Source organism: Equus quagga, chromosome 5 (assembly GCF_021613505.1).
Source record: "Equus quagga isolate Etosha38 chromosome 5, UCLA_HA_Equagga_1.0, whole genome shotgun sequence".
Taxonomy (NCBI): Eukaryota; Metazoa; Chordata; class Mammalia; order Perissodactyla; family Equidae; genus Equus; species Equus quagga.
Genome location: NC_060271.1, coordinates 79,621,740 through 79,641,821, shown reverse-complemented (window position 1 = coordinate 79,641,821; position 20,082 = coordinate 79,621,740). Strand labels below are relative to the sequence as shown.

At 33.0% G+C, this 20,082-nt stretch overlaps 1 protein-coding gene across 3 annotated transcripts in view; it reads left to right on the top strand.

Annotated features, from left to right (window-relative positions):
* ZNF638 (zinc finger protein 638) overlaps positions 1–20,082 on the top strand; it is a 137,750-nt gene that overhangs the window by 104,755 nt on the left and 12,913 nt on the right. For all 3 annotated transcript variants that reach the window (XM_046660563.1, XM_046660564.1, XM_046660566.1), the window contains exons 11-21: positions 2,333–2,383; positions 4,280–4,351; positions 5,429–5,515; positions 6,035–6,103; positions 6,492–6,532; positions 7,930–8,061; positions 9,962–10,090; positions 11,391–11,432; positions 11,913–12,053; positions 13,668–13,793; positions 17,679–17,716. In XM_046660563.1, the coding sequence (XP_046516519.1) occupies positions 2,333–2,383; positions 4,280–4,351; positions 5,429–5,515; positions 6,035–6,103; positions 6,492–6,532; positions 7,930–8,061; positions 9,962–10,090; positions 11,391–11,432; positions 11,913–12,053; positions 13,668–13,793; positions 17,679–17,716 (928 nt within the window). The remainder of the gene's footprint in view (positions 1–2,332; positions 2,384–4,279; positions 4,352–5,428; positions 5,516–6,034; positions 6,104–6,491; positions 6,533–7,929; positions 8,062–9,961; positions 10,091–11,390; positions 11,433–11,912; positions 12,054–13,667; positions 13,794–17,678; positions 17,717–20,082) is intronic.

Genomic DNA, 20,082 nt, shown 5'->3' with positions numbered 1-20,082 from the left:
TAAATGACTGCTTCCTTAATATGATAGTGTGTTTCTGTATGCATAGCTTTTATTTATATACATACAAACATACACAATATATCAAGTCAAAAATCAGCGTATGCTTGGGGCCAGCCCAGTGGCACGGTGGTTAAGGTCACACACTCTACATTGGCAGCCCAGGGTTTGCGGGTTTGGATCCCGGTTACAGACCTACACACTGCTCATCAAGCCATGCTGTGGCACCTTCCCACATACAAAATAGAAGATTGGCATGGATGTTAGCTCAGCAACAATCTTCCTCATTAAAAAAAAAAAAGTCAGCATGTGTTTAATAGTGAAACAGAGGAGTCATTCCTATTAAGATTGAGAACAAAACAAAGGATATTCGTCATCACTTCTGAGTTAACATGAATATTGTGCTAAAATTAGCCAGTGCACTACAAGTCAAGAGGCGTAAAATTTGACAAATCCGATACAACATTATTATTGGCAGATATGTATGTGTCATGAAAAACCCAAGTATGTGTGAAAAACCCAAGAGAATGGATTGAAATGCTATTAAATATAATTAGCCATCTTACTTAATGCTCTTAATATAAGACTTCAATTGCTTTATTATATAAAAAGTAACCACTTATATGTAATCTAATAAAATTTTCCATTTCCAATAATAAAAAAGGTAAAAGCTATGAAAAGAAAACTTTAAATACTAAGAGGCATAAAATAGGGCTTAACCGAGTAAACAGTTCATCCTTGGATAGAAAGCTTCACTGCTGTAATATGCCTTATAAAACGTAAATATTATGAACCTAGTAAAAATACCAATGGGATTCTTTTTTCCCTGCTTTTTCTCCCCAAATCCCCCCAGTACATAGTTGTATATTCTAGTTGTGGGTCCTTGTAGTTGTGGCATGTGGGACGCCACCTCAGCGTGGCCTAACGAGTGATGCCATGTCCACACCCAAACCGCTGAAACCCTGGGCTGCCGCAGCAGAGCACACGAACTTAATCACTCGGCCATGGGGCCAGCCCCACCAAGAAGACTTTAAACCATATAAGCTGATTATAAAGTTTATATACAAAAAATTAGCATAGAATGAACATGAAAATTCTACAAAGAAAGAGTAATTAGGATAGACTAGGACTAACAGATGTTAAAATATATTCCAAAGGTAAAAATTCATAAAAGTTTCATATAGTTGCATAAATAGAGAAAAGATCAATAGGCCAGAAGAGATTCCAGAGATATTCCCCAAAACATATGGAACATCATAAATCATTATGGTAATTCAGATTAGCAGGGAAAAGATCAATTATTCATTAAATTGATTAACCAGTTTGTAAAAGTAAAGCGGTTGTAGTATCAAAATAAATTACAGATGGATCTGCAGCCGGCCTGGTGGCACTGTGGTTAAATGCACACATTCCACTTCGGGGGTTCGCCGGTTCAGATCCCGGGTGCAGACATGGCACCGCTTGGCAAGCCATGCTATGGTAGGGGTCCCACATATAAGGTGGAGGAAGATGGGCACAGATGTTAGCTCAGGGCCGGTCTTCCTCAGCAAAAGGAGGAGGATTAGCAGCCGATGTTAGCTCAGGGCTAATCTTCCTTAAAAAAAAAAACAAAATTACAGATAGATCAAAGATTTAAAGTGATTTAAAGTGGTAATTAAAAGTATTGAAAGAAAATATTAAAGATTTGTTGTTTCTAATTTCAAAGTGGGGAAGTCTTTCCCTATCAGGAAGACATTTGACTACGTAAGAAGTATTTTTGCATAGTATTTTGCGTAACTTCTTTAAGAATTATTACCTGTGTGATATAGACTGATTTTCCTAATATATAAAGAGCTCTAATAAATAACAAGAAACACCTCAGCAACGCAAAAGATAAATTGTCAAATGCTAACAATAGGCAGTGACAGAGAAGGAAATAGAAATGAATTAAACATATGAAAATTGATAGAACTTTACTCATAAGTAAAGAAACAAAAAAGTCATACTAGTTTCCATCTCAGATTGGAGTGATTTAGTAACATCTCTTACATACTGTATTTGTGTGACACTGGGGAAGCCCCACTCTCATGTACTATTGATGAGAATATTAATTATTACAACTTTTCTGGAGGACAATTTAATGTTAATTGTTAAAATTTAAATATATGCCTTTTGTCTCAACAAGTCCATGTTGAAGAATTTACCTATGGTTAATAGTTCTATGGGCATACAAAGATGAGTATAGAAATGTTTCTTACAGTGTTTTTCAAATTCCTTGCAGGTTAGCTCTATGCTAAATCTAAATGACGGACGTTATTTGTAATGTTTTTTTGATATATTTTTCTTGTTATTTTAGCCAAAACTGGACAAGCCAAGACATCTACAGCCAAAGTGAATAAATCTTCAGGTATGTTTTCTATTAGAATTCTAGACATATTAGTTACCTTTAAATTATTTAAGAAGTATATAGCAGTAGTCTTGGATTTCATGTGATATAGTACTTGCCGAGTATATACTAATCTTTGAAATTTACAGTCATCTAGAAATTTTGAGAAAGATTTAGTAGATCATGTTCTTGTAATTTAAGATTATTTTGAGATAATTTAACTGGGAAACTATTTCTCATGATAAGTATCAGAGATATTTCCCTCTTTCTGTTTTATTAAGGTCTTCTCTCTATATGCTTTCTTTTATAAAATAGTCCAGATAACAGACTTACAGCAAATTATGTTCTTTTTGTAGTTTTTGTGGACTATAGTGAGTTTTAAAGTAATTATTAATTTTTTTTGTCTTTTCCCTAACCTTATCCTCCTTTTTACTTTCCCGCCTGTTTCTGCTAAATGCTGGTTAATTCAGGGTCATCTTTCTAAGTGGATAGAGATCAGTGTCTCTATAATGGTAGAAAGGAAAGGAAGCAACCTTGAACTAGCAAATACCATTGTTGGTGGCAGATCTAAAATTTTCGTATAGTAGTTTCTTAGAAGCAGTAATCTGGAGGGGTCAGGAGTGGCTAGAAAACTTGTTTGGAATATGCATTTATTTAGCATTTTGATATTACTTTTATAGTAAGTTTATGAGATTCACTGGTGGAGATTTAGGGGAGTGGGTACTAAAGCCTCTAGCCACCCCTTAACTGTTGGAAATTAATTCTAGATATTTTTTTCTTAAGTTTTGGTACCAAGCTAGAAGTAGTAAAGTAGATTGACTTGTGGTAATAATATAGGGATAGTGAAAGAAATACCTTAAGGGCCCACTGGGGCTCGGATTACTGCAGTGTGACAAAACTTGGAATTGACTAAGAAATTAGTGTTTAAGTGACAGTCTACATAAGAATCGGTATTGCTCCTTTTTCAGTGAAGACTAGGGTCCGTCTTTGGATATAAAGGGTGGATTTGTAAACTATTTTGATTGATTTTTGTAGTTATCAATAATTCTTTTTATTTGTATGATAACTTTTCAAAAGCATGATCATATTTTCATAAGTGTCTGGTTAGGTAATTATAGCAATCATCGCCCTTGTTTATAATTGGGGAAATGTGCGCAGAAATAAGTTAATACCCCAAGACTTGACAATTTAATTTGGAATTCAACTTGGATCTACTGACTTCTGATCCTGGACTTTTTCCTCATACTACCTTGCTAGTTGTTATGAATCCTAATTTTCAGAGTTAAATCTCCTGTTGCTCTCTGAATAGAGAGAGTTTTGGCTCTCTGGTGATCTTTTCAGTGACACTTAGATGATGATACATATCATCTTGAAAAATAAGCAACAGTAAATAATAGATGTGTGTGTACAAAAAAGAGTCACAGCAGTTTAAATAGTCCTGTTCACATAGGGCCCACTAGGGATGAGTCAGAGCAATATTTATGTGGCCTGACCATGATGTAGGTGTTCTTACACGTTTTTCAATCAACTGGGAGCCAGGGGAGCGTGGGCTGGGAGGTCCTTAAGTATAACTGCTTTTGGAATCATCAGAAGCATCATGAGATTGTTTTTATATTCTCACAGTTAGTGATTTTGCTTCTATGTTGATCCACACATTAAGAGATTTATTAAACTTGCCTGAATGCTATTTTTAAGTACCCTAGTGGTGAGGTGAATTCTTATTTCAGTGATGTTTTCCTTCCTGAAGAAATTATCATGATTGGTAGATTTAGAAAATGATCTGTGCACCCAAAGATGATAGCATTTTATGTTTTGAATAAAATATAGTCCGTCACTCTTATGTTCTTTGTGAGATTATTTAGGGATTGTTGATACTAGATAAATAAACCAGTTTTGACTACGGCTTTTGTGATTTAGGGAAATCAGCGGGTTCTGTAAAATCTGTGGTAACAGTAGCTGCTAAAGGTAATAAAGCTTCAATCAAGACAGGTAAGACTATTGGGAAGGAGAGGTTTTATTAAGCTTATTCTTAATTCTGCCTTAAAGAATATAATAAATATTATGTCAAAAGCAAGTTTTGAATTCATGTAACTTGTATTATCTAAAAACATCTTGAAAAGTTTAGTAGATACTTTTTTTTTTTTTTTGAGGAAAATGAGTTCTGAGCTAACATCTGCTGCCAGTCCTCCTCTTTTTGCTGAGGAAGATTGGCCCTGAGCTAACATCTGTGCCTATGTTCCTCAATTTTGGGGGTCACCTGCCACAGCATGGCTTGATAAGCGGTGTGCGTAGGTCTGCGCCAGGGATCCAGACTGGTGAACTCTGGGCCACTGAAGCAGAGTGCACAAACTTAACTGCTATGCCACCGGGCCAGCCCCAGTAGATACTTCTTTGATGTTTAAAACCTGACAGTAGGAAACTTTTAATTTTTGATACTTTGACAGTATCTGCTATTGAAGATAAATTTTTGTGTAGGAAACGTTTTGACAGCTTATATAATCACGGGCTGCTCTGCCACTTCCCCCGTATAAATTGTTTAATCTTTGTTTTCCTCATTTTTTTAGAGCTGTCACTTCATATTACCTTCCCCAGCTTGCACAATTCCTCTGATATTTGTTACTTTAAAGAAGACTTTTTCTTGCCATGTTATAAAAATGTATTTTCTCCATAAAGAAATGGAACACTATTTTAAATAAATAAAACGTTAAAACTAACATGCTTTGTTAATTATTTACAAATTAAGTATAAACTAATATATTTTTCCAATAAACTAATGTAATTTTAAAGAACCCTTGTAAAATTATAAAATATGAATTTTTTGTGTGCTTATGGTGTGCCTCTGCCACGTTAGAGTTAAACTTATTGCTCATTAATGGCCATTAACAAAAATTGTATGTGCTTTTAATCTTATTAGTAAACAGATACTGAAAATAAATGGAAATAATAAATATATGGAAAAGAACTGCTTTTACAGTAAAGTCAAACTACTTATTTGCTAATTTATTAGTGTGAAACATGCTCAATGATCAGACTCTTAGAATAATGGTTCAATTCTACTTTTAAAAGCAAAATCTAGTGGAAAGAAGTCTCTAGAAGTCAAAAAGGCTGGCATTGTCAAAAACAAAGACACCAGTAAACCTGTGATTGTATCAGGTAAGCTTGAAATGCTGTCATTCAATGCTTTCTTTTAGTTAGATCATCTTGGTATACATTTGAAGTATATTTTGAAATCATTGCTTAAAAATTTTTTTTTTTTTAAAGATTTTATTTTTTTCCTTTTTCTCCCCAAAGCCCCCCCTGTACATAGTTGTATATTCTTCGTTGTGGGTCTTTCTAGTTGTGGCATGTGGGACACTGCCTCAGCGTGGTTTAATGAGCAGTGCCGTGTCCGCGCCCAGGATTCGAACCAACGAAACACTGGGCCGGCTGCGGTGGAGCGTGCGAACTTAACCACTCGGCCACGGGGCCAGCCCCAAAATCATAGCTTAAAAATTTTAAAGGGATTGTTTTGTTTTTCTAAGAGAAATTTGTATTACCTTTGACTTAAATTGGGTCAGCCTGAAGAAACTTGAAGTGGCAAAATATAAACTAATTTAAGTTCCTGTTTAGATTCATTAGTTTAAATATATTAGCGTGTTTTTCTAGACTATTAAAGCAGACTATTTCATGCAGAAAACTCTGAAATAAAGACCAGTGTGGAAGTCAAAAGCACTGAAAATAGTGCTAAAGAAACTATTCCAGGTGGGTCAATAGAAATTTTATTTTCTTCTCTTATGTTTAAAGATAGAAAATTAAATTTTAAGAAAATAAGGTATTTAATTTTGTGTCCCATATGTATATATATTTTTTAACACCAGGGTCATACCTAAGTGAAGTTAAGAATATTACAGTTCAGATCTTCACTGTGTCTCTTGATTATTCTTAAATTTTGCTCTCAGAAGGACTGAAACTAAACATATTATTTAAAAGCCAGTGTTACTTCTGTAGCTGTTTCCTACTTAAATTCTCTAGTCTTTTGTCAATTGTATACATTTTTATGTAGCTACTATTTAATTCATTGTGGAATAAAGTGGGATCTTGATAAATGAAATAGACCTGTATGAATTCTTATTTTATTTTGTGTCTAAAGAAGCTGCTTTGGAGGCCACAGAAGATGAATCAGTTAACAAGGTCAGCTTTTATTTTTTACTTATTTTGTAAAAGCCTAAGAAATTTTAACACAACATATTTTTCTTGCTAAAAACTTAGGTAAAAAATGTACAGGATTTGGTATGGTGAAAAATTCCAGTCATTTGTGACTTTTTAAATATGGTTTGAGTTAAAAAATCTTGAGTTACAAAGTAAGTCAAAAAAGTTTACGTGCAGATTATCATTAAATGTGCATGTTTTTGAGATTTACTTTTCACCGAGAACAAAATGTTAGGCCAAAATGGGTTTTTGAGTAGACAATAGATTGTCATTAGAACCAACAGAATTTTGTGAAATGTTTTCTTCTTCGTTAGAGACAAATGGAGATAATGTCTCTGTTTAGAATATCAGTTGTTCTTTGCATTTTTAGAGGAGCAAGTGGAGTTTGCAGTTTTCTTTGAAGGACATAAAGCTCACTTTATTGTTCTCCTTTGGTTACATCTGTTATTATAAGTATAATAAAATCTCATTAATTTAGATTTTACTGGTTAAGATCTTGAGATCGTTTGGGTTCTAAGCATAAGTTTATTTTTGACTGGTAGATCCATTCTTCAAGTAGTAACTAAGTAGTGTGTCTTACTATTTTGTTTTAGGAAGGATATTTTAAAGCACCAATAGGGTATTTTAGGTTTACTTAAAGCATTTTAGAAGAAACCATTTATGAATACAATTGACATGCTAGTTAAAAATCATTCTCAACTGGTTTATGAAAATTATAACTTCCTACCTCTCTTTTTTTAAAAAGATAAGTCGCAAGTTGCCAAATTTATTATAGTACACCTTTAAGGATTTCTCTGATGTCCACTAAAGGAAAAATTGGCATTGATATGAGAGAGTCATCTTGAAGAATAAAATAGGTCTGAGAGAAGGGAAGGCAGAAATGAAAGTGTTTACTTTGTAGTGGGGAATGGGTTTTTGGGTAAGGATCCTAAGAGACTAGTTAAGCTTTTTTATATTCCCTGAAGTGATTATTTTATGCAGAGAGATAAAAGGATAGGCACTGATTTAGAGCTTGAGGATATTAGCATCACAAGGCACAGGAATGGCAACAGTGTATGAAAGGAAGGAGTTGTAGTCAGAGACAAGCAAACTTATGTTTTTGAACTTGTATTTTTAAACAACATTTGAGAAAAAGAGAAGTAAAGATCTTGACTAGATGACACATGGTATGTTTGAAATTATTCTATGTACTTGAAGAGAGGAAATTTGCATTTTGTTTTGTTTTTAGTTTGAGATTCACACCAGTCTTCTGAATTGATCAGATTTATTATTAAATGGAGTTTAATTACTAACGTAACATATGATCTGTAGTATAAACTTAAGTAAATGTAAAAGTAGTTAAAGAAATTTTAATGTCAATTCTTAAATTTATTTTGAAGGAAACAGAGGAAATGTGTGTGGTACTTATTTCTAATTTGCCTAATAAAGGATATTCTATAGAAGAAGTTTACAACCTAGTAAAACCATTTGGTGGTTTAAAGGATATTTTGATTTTATCATCTCATAATAAGGTAAGATGATAATAGCTGTTCGTGTTGTCTGCAAGCACATTTTGAAAACATTTAAGTTTACAAAACTAGAAAGAAAGGATTTAAAATCATTGCCTCAAAGTAATTAAGCTATCTCAAGCTAAGGGAGTTTTAAAATATAAAACACAGATATCCCTTATAGTATTATTCTAATCAGACATAGTTTTAATATTGGAAAGAATGGCTTACTAATGTGTCAAAGCTTTGCTCAAAATTTTAGTTTACTAGAAAATGTTTTACATCTTTAGTATGTTCATATAGAGTTTTTAAAACGACTTATAAAATTTTGTAGAGCACTCTTTTACTAATATTTCTTTTATTAATTATACTTAAATGTGAAGTAAACATTTTAAGACTCAGACTAAGGATGTCATCAGTACTTAGAACAACCTAAGTTTATTTGTATGTTTTAAGTCTACTTTAATAATTATGTATTCCTTTTGTAATTTTAAAACAAAACAAAATATATTGTTAATAATGAACAACTTGTGGAAGGTACTTTATAGGAGGTGAGATTTCAGGAAAGTTTAAATAATGGAAATGACGTCAATTAGAGTGGTGGTTAGTAGTGTTCTTACAGTAGAAAGGAGTTCGTGGTCACTAGAGACCTTTGAGAGTAGAGTAGGATATATATGTTTGGTGGTAATTAGAGCCACTGTGCCTAAGAAAACAGAGTAGGAGAGGAGAGTGAGTATAAGTGAGTTATATGCAATTTCACATCATCTTGAAAGTAGGCTGTCTGAATGGTTGCACAACTCTGTAAATATACTAAAAACCATTGAATTGTACACTCAAACAGATGAACTTTATGATACGTGTTATATTTCAGTAAGAACGTTTTTTAAAAAGCAGATTATTTGTGATTAGAGATAAACAAGAATAAAAAGGAATGCATTTTTTAATATAAGAATTTTTTTATGTGACAATACATTGAAATGGGAAATTTTGGGAATCTAGGAACAAATAATTCAAATTCATACTTTACATCATATACCAAAGTAGATATGTAAGTAGATAAATTACGTATAAAATCCACATGCAGAAACTCTAGATTATTATCTGTCTAGGTTTGATTAGAGTTGAGTAGAATTATAATACTTTTCTAGATATTATATGGAAAAATATCAGATTCAGTCATATAAACATTTTAAACATTTGTAAAATTAAAATTAACATAAAGCAAAATGGATATAAAACATTAAAAATATTTGTGTAAAATGGGAAACAAAGGATTCATATCCACATATGCTATAAAATATTAAAAGTTCAATAAATAAATTGACAGATGACAAAAAGATAATTCGTTTTTAAAAGGTTACAGCTATAAACAAATATATGGAAGGTTTCTACTTCATTAACTATCAAACATGAAAGAATGTACAACCTCTTTACTTGCCCAGGTATGAAAATTAAAACCAAAATGTCTGGAGCTACAATTTTACACTTATGAAAACAATAAAATAAAAACTTGGCAATCATTACACATTTCTTTGGTTCGTCTATTTTTCTTTATTAATCAATCATTAAACTTATTTGTTCACTTAACAAATGTTCATTAAATGTCTGTTACATGCTAGATACTGCTTTGGGTACTAAGGGTACAGTGCTGAATAAGATAAATAAGACTTTCCTTAATATCATTTACTAGTATGTCCACTCGTATTTCCCTTTTTAGTATTGCCTTTTATGGGTTCAGCCATTCATTATTTCTTGTTTATGGTTGTAATATTCTGAGTCTGTTTGCCTTACCTTTCTGAAGAATGCATTTTTTACCTTAAAAATAGTTACTAAGTTATTCATTTGCTCTTAAGTATTAAATCTTTTCAAGAAAAAGTAACTTAAATAAGACATTTTTTTTTTCTTGTGATTTCTGTTTTAAAAGGCATTTATAGAAATAAATAGAAAATCTGCAGATTCTATGGTGAAATTTTATACCTGCTTCCCAATATCAATGGATGGAAATCAACTCTCAATAAGTATGGCTCCTGAAAACATGAATATAAAAGATGAGGTAAATAAGAAACTTGCCATAATTTTTACTAGAATATTATTAAATTTTTTAATAGATTTATTGTAGTCTGTTTTCTGGTTTTCTTCTTTGGGTCACATGTTTTCTTTCAGACACTGAGAAAGCTTTCTATCCTCCCAGTCTCCCATGCCGCTGTTAGAGAGTTGCTTCCATATTGAGGGAATCCAATCCCTCATGTATGTTGGAATGGAAAACAGTTGAAAACTGCTGTCTGTAGAGACCTCTATTCTTACCTAACTGCCATTATCTGTCATTGAAACTGAAATCCCAGAGATTATCTTTAATTTTTTCCTCTCATTTCTTAACAACCAGTCTGTCACTAGGTCTTGTCTGTTTTAACTCCCAAGTATTTCTGGAGTTTGTTCCCTCTTCATCCCATCCACCATTGCTTCACCTCTTAAAAACTCCTGCTGACGTAGTTGTTCTTTATGTCTTCTACCTTCAGTTTTGTCTCCCTTAAAACTTCTCCACAAAGTTTTGAGACTGACGTAAAATTCAAATCTATTCAAATTCACCTGATTTAGAGACCCTTCATCGTTTCTGTGTGGGCTACAAACATTTACTATCAACTGCTAAGAGACATAAAACAGAGATATTAGAATCTCTAGAGGAAGGTGGAAATGCACATAACTTGAAATAGCCTTCCATTGAGAATCACTCTAATGTAATGTAATTGCTGAGATTTGTTTGTCAGTAGTGTCAAAAGAGAGAAAAAAAGTTCTTTTAAGAGCCATAGTCTCATAAGGTAAAGTTCCTTTCCTATACATGTAACCCTTCCATTAGCTAGTCTTTCCCAGCTTTGACATCCTTGTCTCATGCCACTCTTGGCTTTTTTATAATTCAACAGCACTAAATCGCTGTCCACTTAATACCCAGTCCTGGTTTTTTTACTACTCTACATCTCTGTTCTTCCTCATTCCCTACTTTGCTTAATCAACTTTTTGTTTCATAATTTGAATTCTCTTACTGTCTGCTAAATTAAATCTCTTATTCTTTATATGTGAGTTTGAGTATCTTCCCCAGAATGGTACCACTTTATTAATCTTTAATGCACTTAGCGGAACAGGCAGGATTAAGGTGTATGGGTAGGTGGGACTTGGGTAACTTGTTTAGGACGAGAGAAAGAGTTTTGGAAGGAACAGAACTTTTGCTGACTCTTCATTTTATGAAATAGTGCTTAATGCTTATTCATATAGGTTATTTTATCATAAATATTTACTAATTAAATATGTGAAGGAGGAAGAGCTTACACCTTCAACCTTCATCTATTTTGCCTTTCTAGGAAGCTATATTTACAACCTTGACTAAAGAAAATGACCCAGAGGTAAGGTTTGCATTTAAATGCTTTTTGTACACTTGATTAGTTGATAGAAACATTGGTTGTTTTATTTGTTCACCTGTTAGGAATTAAAGAAAACCTTAGCACTAATTTTAAAATATTGAGGTGATGGAGGTGTCAGATGGGTCTTCTCTTGGTAAAATTAAGAAATAAAGGGTCATGGTCATCCCTGATGTGAAATATTTTCCAGATGCTGGAGCGATAAGTAGCTTGGGTATATTAAGTGTTTTGAGTAAATATGTTGATAGAAGAAAGATTATACTTCCTGTTTTAGTATATTGTTTTCCCTGATTACTCAAATCTAAAAAACTAAGACCTCTCTATCTTCACCCACATAGTCATTTTCTTACTCTTGGGAGAGGATATCATCTGACCTCTGAAAAATTAAATTGCTGTTAATCCATGTTTTACAGTCTGATACTTCAGCTGTGTTTCTCTTTTTCTGTGCTGTCTCTCAAAAAAAAGCTACAGGCAGATATAGATAAAATTTACAATCGATTTGTACATCTTGATAATTTACCGGAAGATGGACTTCAATGTGTACTTTGTATTGGACTTCAGTTTGGAAAAGTGGATCACCACATATTCATAAGTAATAAAAACAAGGTAACAAGGTCATTCCTATTTTAGCTGTATGTTCTGTCAAGAATATGTAACTGAACTCCATATTCTTGTGGTCTGCAACTTTTAATTCAGCTTCTGAACTGAAGCACCTATAAACATCATTCGGTCTCTTAGCGGAATTATGATAGACCAGCATATTTTCTCCTGGGCTGTGACAAAAAGGAAGAGGTAGTCTCTCTCTCCTCAGAACTCCTAGTTTTAAGGGGAAATAAATCTTGCACAAGGGAGAAAGGTAATTTGTGTGAAGAGCATTATGTTACAGGGAAATTTAGACTTGTATTCATCGTCTTAAGTACCTATGTGACCTTGGCTAAGTTGGTTTACACTTTTAGTCCTTAATTGTACAATGTGAAAGGAGCTACAATGCAAGGTTACCAGGTGTTTTCTAAAGTCCCTTGAAGCCATAAAACACACAGTTAAGTCTCTTTGTTTAGTTTATATGGAAAGAAGTATAAAATGATTATTTCTTACTTACGTGATTTGGCTTCTTAAAAGAAATTGTTAACCTCTACATTTTCTGTGTCCTCCATGTTTAATATTTAATTTAGGTATATATTGGTTATGAAATTAGATTTTGATCAGCCATATATTAGCTAGAAAGATAGGGTTTCATATCAAAGTTGACAATGTTTGCTCATAAAAAGTACCTAATTGACGAACAAGTAGACATTAATTTCTTTGACATGCTTCTAACTGGTATATAGAGCAATTTGGTACTTTAGAAATAGTGTGGCATAGTGTGGAAGGGAGATGACAGATGGCATAAGGAATTCTGAACCTTTACTTAGACATTTTTAATCCTGTTTTTGAAAATAGCCAACATCCTTTTCAATTTTACCTTGACTTTGCAACGTTTGAAAGGTTGTTTTCTCTTGTTTACTTTGAAACGAAAGTTCACCTTACTTGTGTAATCATGTATTTGAAGTCTAGAAGAAAAATATATTCATACTTTTAGAAATCATTAAAGAAATTTTTTTTATTGTGGTAAAATATTCATAACAAAACTTACCATTTTAGCCAGGTTTAAGTGTCGGTTGAGTGGCATTAAGTATATTCACATTCTTGTGCAAGCATCACCAATATCCATCTCCAGAACTTTTCCCTTCTTCCCAAACTGAAACTCCATGTCCATTCAACAATGACTCTCCATTGCCCCTCTTCCTACTCCCTGGAAACCACCATTCTAACATTCTACCTTCTGTCTATGAATTTGACTACTCTAAGTACCTCATATAAGTGGAATCGTACAATATTTGTCCTTTTGTGATTGGCTTATTCCACTTAGCATGATGTCTTTCAGCATGTGTTGTGGTATATGTCAGAATTTCCTTCCTTTTTAAGGCTGAGTAATATTCCATTGTGTGTATATACCCTTTTGTTTATCCACCAATCTGTTGATCAATGCTTGAGTTGCTTCTCCTTTTTAGCTATTGTGAATAAAATACTAGTATGAACATGGGTATACAAATATCTGTTTGACCTCTGCCTTCAGTTTTTGGGGGTATATAACAAAAAGTGGGATTGCTGGATCATATGGTAACTCTACTTTTAATTTTTTATAGGAACTATTCATACTTTTTTTTATCTTCTCCAAAGGCAATTCTTCAGTTAGATAGTCCCGAATCTGCTCAGTCAATGTACAGCTTTCTGAAACAAAATCCACAGAACATAGGTGACCATGTATTGACCTGCACATTATCTCCAAAGATGGACTCATCAGAGGTAAGATTATCTTGTATCAATTTTTGTGCTTTTAGAAAATGAAGAAAGGTGTAAAAATCATTGTCCCAAAGCTAGAAGATGCACTCTGAAGGTAATTTTAAAATTTTAAAATTTTTTAGCATGTTTTTTTCAATAGAGCATTGTATTTTCTAAAATTTGTGTTTTTGATAGTTTTCAAGTTATTACTTTGTTCAACTGTGTTAAGAATTACAGTAAACACTGACTGTACAGAAATTTTTCTTTGAGAAATATAGTCCTGAGTTCCTAGACTTAAAAAAAATGAAACAAGTGAAAATTATGTAAAACCTCTGCCTAAATTGATACTTAACTTCCCAAGCCCTTACTCAGAACCTTGTTCTTACAGCTCGTTTAATTCAACAGCACATTAGGCTTATTGTGAAAGACTTAGCTTTCGTGGATAAGCTAACCTCGTAATCTTAAGCATGTCACATAGTGTCCATTATAGCCACTCAACAAATGATAAATTGGATAGTAGAGACAAATAGACTAATTTCAAGGTATTGTAATGGTCTATCTGAGGAGTAATGAAAGCCTGAGCTAGGCTATAAAATGAAAATAAATCCTGCCCCCAGATTTTTTTATTAACAGTTTTTAATTTACTGTGTTTATAGTGAGTTAATTAATGTCCTTATATTACCCTCTCTTTGACACTACCCCCACCATTTTTGTTACCTGTAATTTTGTTACTTCCACATGTAGTACATTACAACATTTTAGCTCTATAACTAAGGTTCTATAGTTACCCTGCATATGGAGTGTGAAGGCTTGATTCGAAGTACTGAAAATCAATATCTGCATTTTTGCTATCTTGGTTATGAAGATATTTACTGCAAGTTTAAGTTGTAACAAGAGCAGGTCTATAAAGAAGGAAATACAATTTGTGTCTATAACTTGTACACTTGGAGGTGACTTTCTAATATTCCCACTCATTTCTGAAAATGATGCTGTGTTTTTTTTTTCTTCAGTATTTGGATAATGGCTTTCCTGTACAGTTTTAGGAGTTGTTTTTTCTTGTTGAGAAGAGAAAAGAAGACTGTCTTCATGTTACTCAGTTTATAACTTAATTACTATTTGTTGAATAGAATTTGCTCTCTTCTTAGAGCTATTCGTCTGACTCCTTGTTCTAAACTTATGGCCATTAGCTTTGTAAAGCAACTACACATGGTCCCCGACTTAATGATGGTTCAACTTATGATATTTCAACTTTACAGTGGTGCAAATTGGTAGACATTCAGTAGAAACCGTACTTCGAATTTTGAATTTTGATCTTTTCCCAGGCTAGTGATTTGATTACTCTTGTGTGATGCTGGGCAGTGGCAGTGAGCTGCAGCTCCCAGTCAGCCAGGTGATCGAGAGGGTAAACAACCCATACACTTAAACCATTCTGTACCCATACAATCTGTCTTACACTTTCACTAGTGTATTCAGTACATTGCACGAGATATTCAAAACTTTGTTATAAAAGAGGCTTTGTGTTAGATGATTGTGCCCAGCTGCAGGCTAATATAAATGTTCTGAGCCTGTTTAGGGTAGGCTAGGCTAAGCTATGATGTTTAGTAGGTTAGGTATATTAAATGCAGTTTTGACTTAACAATATTTTCAATTTATGATGAGTTTATTGGGACAAAACCCCATTGTTAAGTCAAGGATGATCTGTATACCCTTTGATTTTCTTTTTATTGCTCTTCTATGTTAACTTCGGTTGTTTCTTGATTCTGTGTGTCCCAGTCTTTTTGATTACTTTTCTGTTTGCTAGAGTACATCGTCAAATAATTTTCCCCAGAAAGTATGTGTGAGTAGTGAACTTCCTGAACCTCTGCATATTTGAAAATGGCTTTGTTTTGCTCTAACATTTTATTGATAGTTTATCTGGGTGGAGATTTCTGTGCTCGAATTATTTTTCCTTTCATCATTTTTCTTAACTGGGATTGTTAAGGAGAAGGCTGATTCCAGTCATACCTGTATGTATTGTTTTTCTCTCTGAAAGCTTTTAGCATTTGTTCATTAATTCATTAAACAAATATTTATCTAATTCCTTCTCTATGCCAGCACTGTTTTAGAGATTGGACTACATTGATAAACGGAGGAGTCAATGTTCCCATCCTCGAGGAGCTTATATTTTACTGAAAGAGACAGACTATAAAAAGATGGGAAATATATATATATATATATATATTTATTTATTTATTTATAATCCTTTTATATGTATATATGTATGTAATGTCAAATGGTGAAAAGTGCTTTGTAAAGTGATATGGAGACAAATAAATCAAGATAAAAGGATAGATAGAGACTGATGGATGAGGGGATGTGTATTTTGGAGTGGTCAGAGATAGCCCCTCTGAGGAAGAGTTACTTGAGAGACCTGAAGGAAGTCAGAGAGCAAGCTCTATGAGTATATCACGGAGAAGAGGTTTTTAGAAAAGCAAGAGCTAAGGCCTTAAGGATATATTTGGTGATTCAAGAACTCTAAGGAGGATCGGTATGGCTAGTGCGTTGAGCAAGGTTTTATCTTGGTTTGGGAATTATTTTTTCCCATTCCTGCATAGAACACTCAGTTAATTTATAAAATCTAAAGATTAATGTGTTTCTTCACCTGAGGAAAAGTTTTCCTCCTCTTATTTCTTTGATTATTTCTTTCAAATTTTAATGTTTTATCTTTCTGGAAATAACACCTTTACTGATTTTGTGGATTCTATATCTTATTCAATTTTCCTGTATAAAAAGTCTTCAGAGTATTCTTTAGAGTTGTTTTTAAAGTTCTTCACTTCTCTGAAATATCTTCAGCCAGTTTTGTATGCTTGTTTTGTTCTCTCTTGTGCATTTGTTTTTCTCTTTTATTCATTTATGACTAAAGAAGCAGGTTAGCTAATACACATATGTGGTATAGATTTTCTCTGCTACCGTTCAGGGTTTTTTCCTCTCTCTCTAACAAGTCTCCCCTGTGAATGGGAAGACTACGTGTGAACACTGCATGGGGCGTATCACCTGCCATCTTAATTTTGGTTATCTACCATTATAATATAGACCTGATACCCCGCCAGATAACCCAGTAAAAGCAGGCCTTTACTCTGGCACTTCCAACACCCACCTCAGGAATCCTCTATAGGATTCCTCTACAGGCACATTCTTCAGTTTCTTTAAAGTACAGTTCTTGGTTTTTAATCTTAGAAAATCTAGGAAAGACAGTTCTCAACTCAGAGTACACGTGATTCCTATGGAAAAAGTCTTCACCTAGGATATGTAAGCTCTAGATGGCAGACGTTTTTGCTGTTTTGTTCACTGATGTGTTCTGAATGCCTGAACCAGTGCTTCATTTATAGGCACTGAATTTTAATTCCTGCTTCTATTTTGGGCTCTAAGACATTGCTTTTCTTGGTGGTTCAGATATGTATTTAAAAGGATTATTGTTAAATTTTGTTCAGTACTTCTCCGTGTCTTGAGTAGAAGGCTTTTTAAGTCAGCTGGTCTACCTTATAAAAAAAATCTTTTTAAATAATAATTACACAACAAAGATGTTGATTTTTCAGATTCTTTTTATTCTTAGCTAAAGGTGGTGTTTCTAGGCTTTTAAAGTTCAAAAAAATTCTTATTTATATCAACATTAAGGAAACTTATTTTTCTCCTTAATTGCTGTGTCAGTTATTCAGTATAACCTAATTTAGAGCTCTTTATCGAAGGAGAAAAAAATTCTAGAACCTGATAGTTATGTGGACACTGAAAACTAACTCTTTTCATTTATTTTTAAGATGTGGTATCTTGATTTTTAGCTTAAATTTTAAGAACTGAGAACATTGCGTGGATGGGTTAAATATTTAAAATCCAGTAGAATAGCCTCTAATAAAATGTGGAATTATGTTACAGGCTCAAGCTGAGACAGACCCAGGACGAGGAAACGAAAGGTATGTTGCTTTAAGTTTGCTAAAATTTTCATATACTATTTAGTTAATTACTGAAGTTTATTCCTATATTTTATAGTAATTCTTCACTTGTAGCAAAAGTTCATGTCTTTCATGTTCATTTTGTGTATATATGAGTGTTCTGGGGGTTTTTGGCTTTGTTTGACCTAGGAGTTTTTGTTTTTTGGTCTCTTTCAGGTGTTTACTGATTTTTTTTTTTTTGAAAACTGTATAAACACATTTTGAATTAAATATTTAAATATGACTTCTTTATGCATTATTTTGCTAAGACTCTTGAACAACTCGACTCCGTTATCAGTATTATACTCTTCTTGTTAGATTTTTTTAATTCAAAAATAGTTAGACACAGTATAGTAAAATTTTAGTCTTTTTGTATAATCTTTTAAAATTTTGTTGGCTTAAAACCAAAAAGATAATACTCAGTGTGTATTTTGATATTTTTTGAAAACAACTGGGATGAGGGAAGGGATATTTATAAAACAAAATAATATATACATTGCTTTATATTTTTAGAGGATGAAAGCTTTTTCTTCAGAGTCTTCACAACTAGTGACACAACCTTGTTTTGACCACATATAGTACACTCTTAGTAACATTCTCATCCTCATGAATACTACCCTTATCACCATCTTTGGCCCAATTAATAACTTCTCTTTTACTGCTCTTTGTTGGGAATCAGTGATTTAGAATTCTTTCCCCTCTTTTATGCTAAGTAATTTACCCTTAGGTGTTAGAGTCAGTGTAGTAAGAGCTTATCAGTTTGAAAGAACAATTTGAAAGTATGTCAATATGGGAAGTTTATTTTATTTGATGCACCATCTAATTTTAAGATGCATGAAAAACAGGATGTCTTAATGGATTTTTCTTCTCAGTAATTAATTCTTATAAAATGAGACTTATAAATGGTAAAGATGATTATGAGTACATTAAAAAGTATTGGTAACTTAAACAATAGGTTTGCTGTTTGTGTCATCACAGACTTTTTTAAGTTGCATATCATCATACCAATATATTTGCATGCCTGAGAAGTAATACCAACAGCGATGTGACATAAAAACCACAGAGGGCATTAATAAGTAACAATGCCACATGTTATAGACAGACCTACAGTTTGGCCACAGTAACTCCGACTGCTAAGTAAATCGTCTCTTCCAAAAATCATTTTATGTATTTCATTTGACAGAGTTTCTTTCATGTCTGCAAGAATAGCTATTGTCTGTGTTTTGGTCATTTTCTTCCTCTCTTTGTTTTGACTTCTTAATGAATTTACACTGATAGTTATATAATCTTACAGATTTAATTTTAAAAATTCTGGTATTAATAACTTCTTAATTCCCATTTCACAGTCATTTTTTTCTGACTTATGTGACATTAAGGTGTGAAGTGTGGCCCGACTACTGCACATTTCTTTATTGGAGTAAACTGATCCTGAGAAAGTATTGGTGTTTGTGTGTGTGTGTGTGTTTTTTAAAGCACTTGTGGGTGCTAATTCATCATGAATATGATCTTTTTGTTTATAATTAGTGTAAAGGAATTAAATATATTTCCAATTTAAAGGCAATCTTGTGTGAAGATGTTAATTTAATAATACCCTACATTTTACCTGTTCTCATCCCTCTCCATGTAAACATGTTTTATTTATCATGTGATTAAGGCTCCAAATAAGGATGCTAGATGAAATTTTCACCAACTCATTAGTAATGTTGGGAAGTACCCAGTGGCCCTCTGAAATAAATACCAATCTTCAGTATTGTTAGATCTCAGTCTCAAGTTTCTCAGAAAGCGTATGGTATAGTGTTAACTTTTGTTCTCATGCCCAGCTTTCATTGTCTGCCTTTTCTGAAGATTTTGAAACCCTGGAATTATGGGGGGTATGAGAGTGAAACCAAGGCTGGGAAATTAGATACCTATATCCTGAATGCTTTCCTGAAATCGTTTTTTGTGCCGTTTCCCAGAATATGATGTGTTTTCCTTCTATCTTGTTAAAAGATTGGTTTTTTTACTTTAATGTTAATATTTCATTTATTTGACATCTCAGACTGACTTTCTGAGCTAACTTGATGAACACTGATGGTTTTTCTCATATTAGTGAGAAGTATTAATCTTTGGTCAGTGAACTCTATGATTAAAGCACTGTGATATTAAAAGACCTGCACACAAGAACAAATAGGGAATTAAGCCATGTTTCCAAATAGGTCCATGGTCTCTCCTTGAAGTGTGGATCTACATAGTGATTCATTTTGTATAAAAGATAATAGCTTTCTTTTTTAATTGAAAAACTTTAAATATGCTAAGCGGAAGGACTTGCTATATCCTGGAGCCAGGAATCAAAATCTCTGTTGTTACCC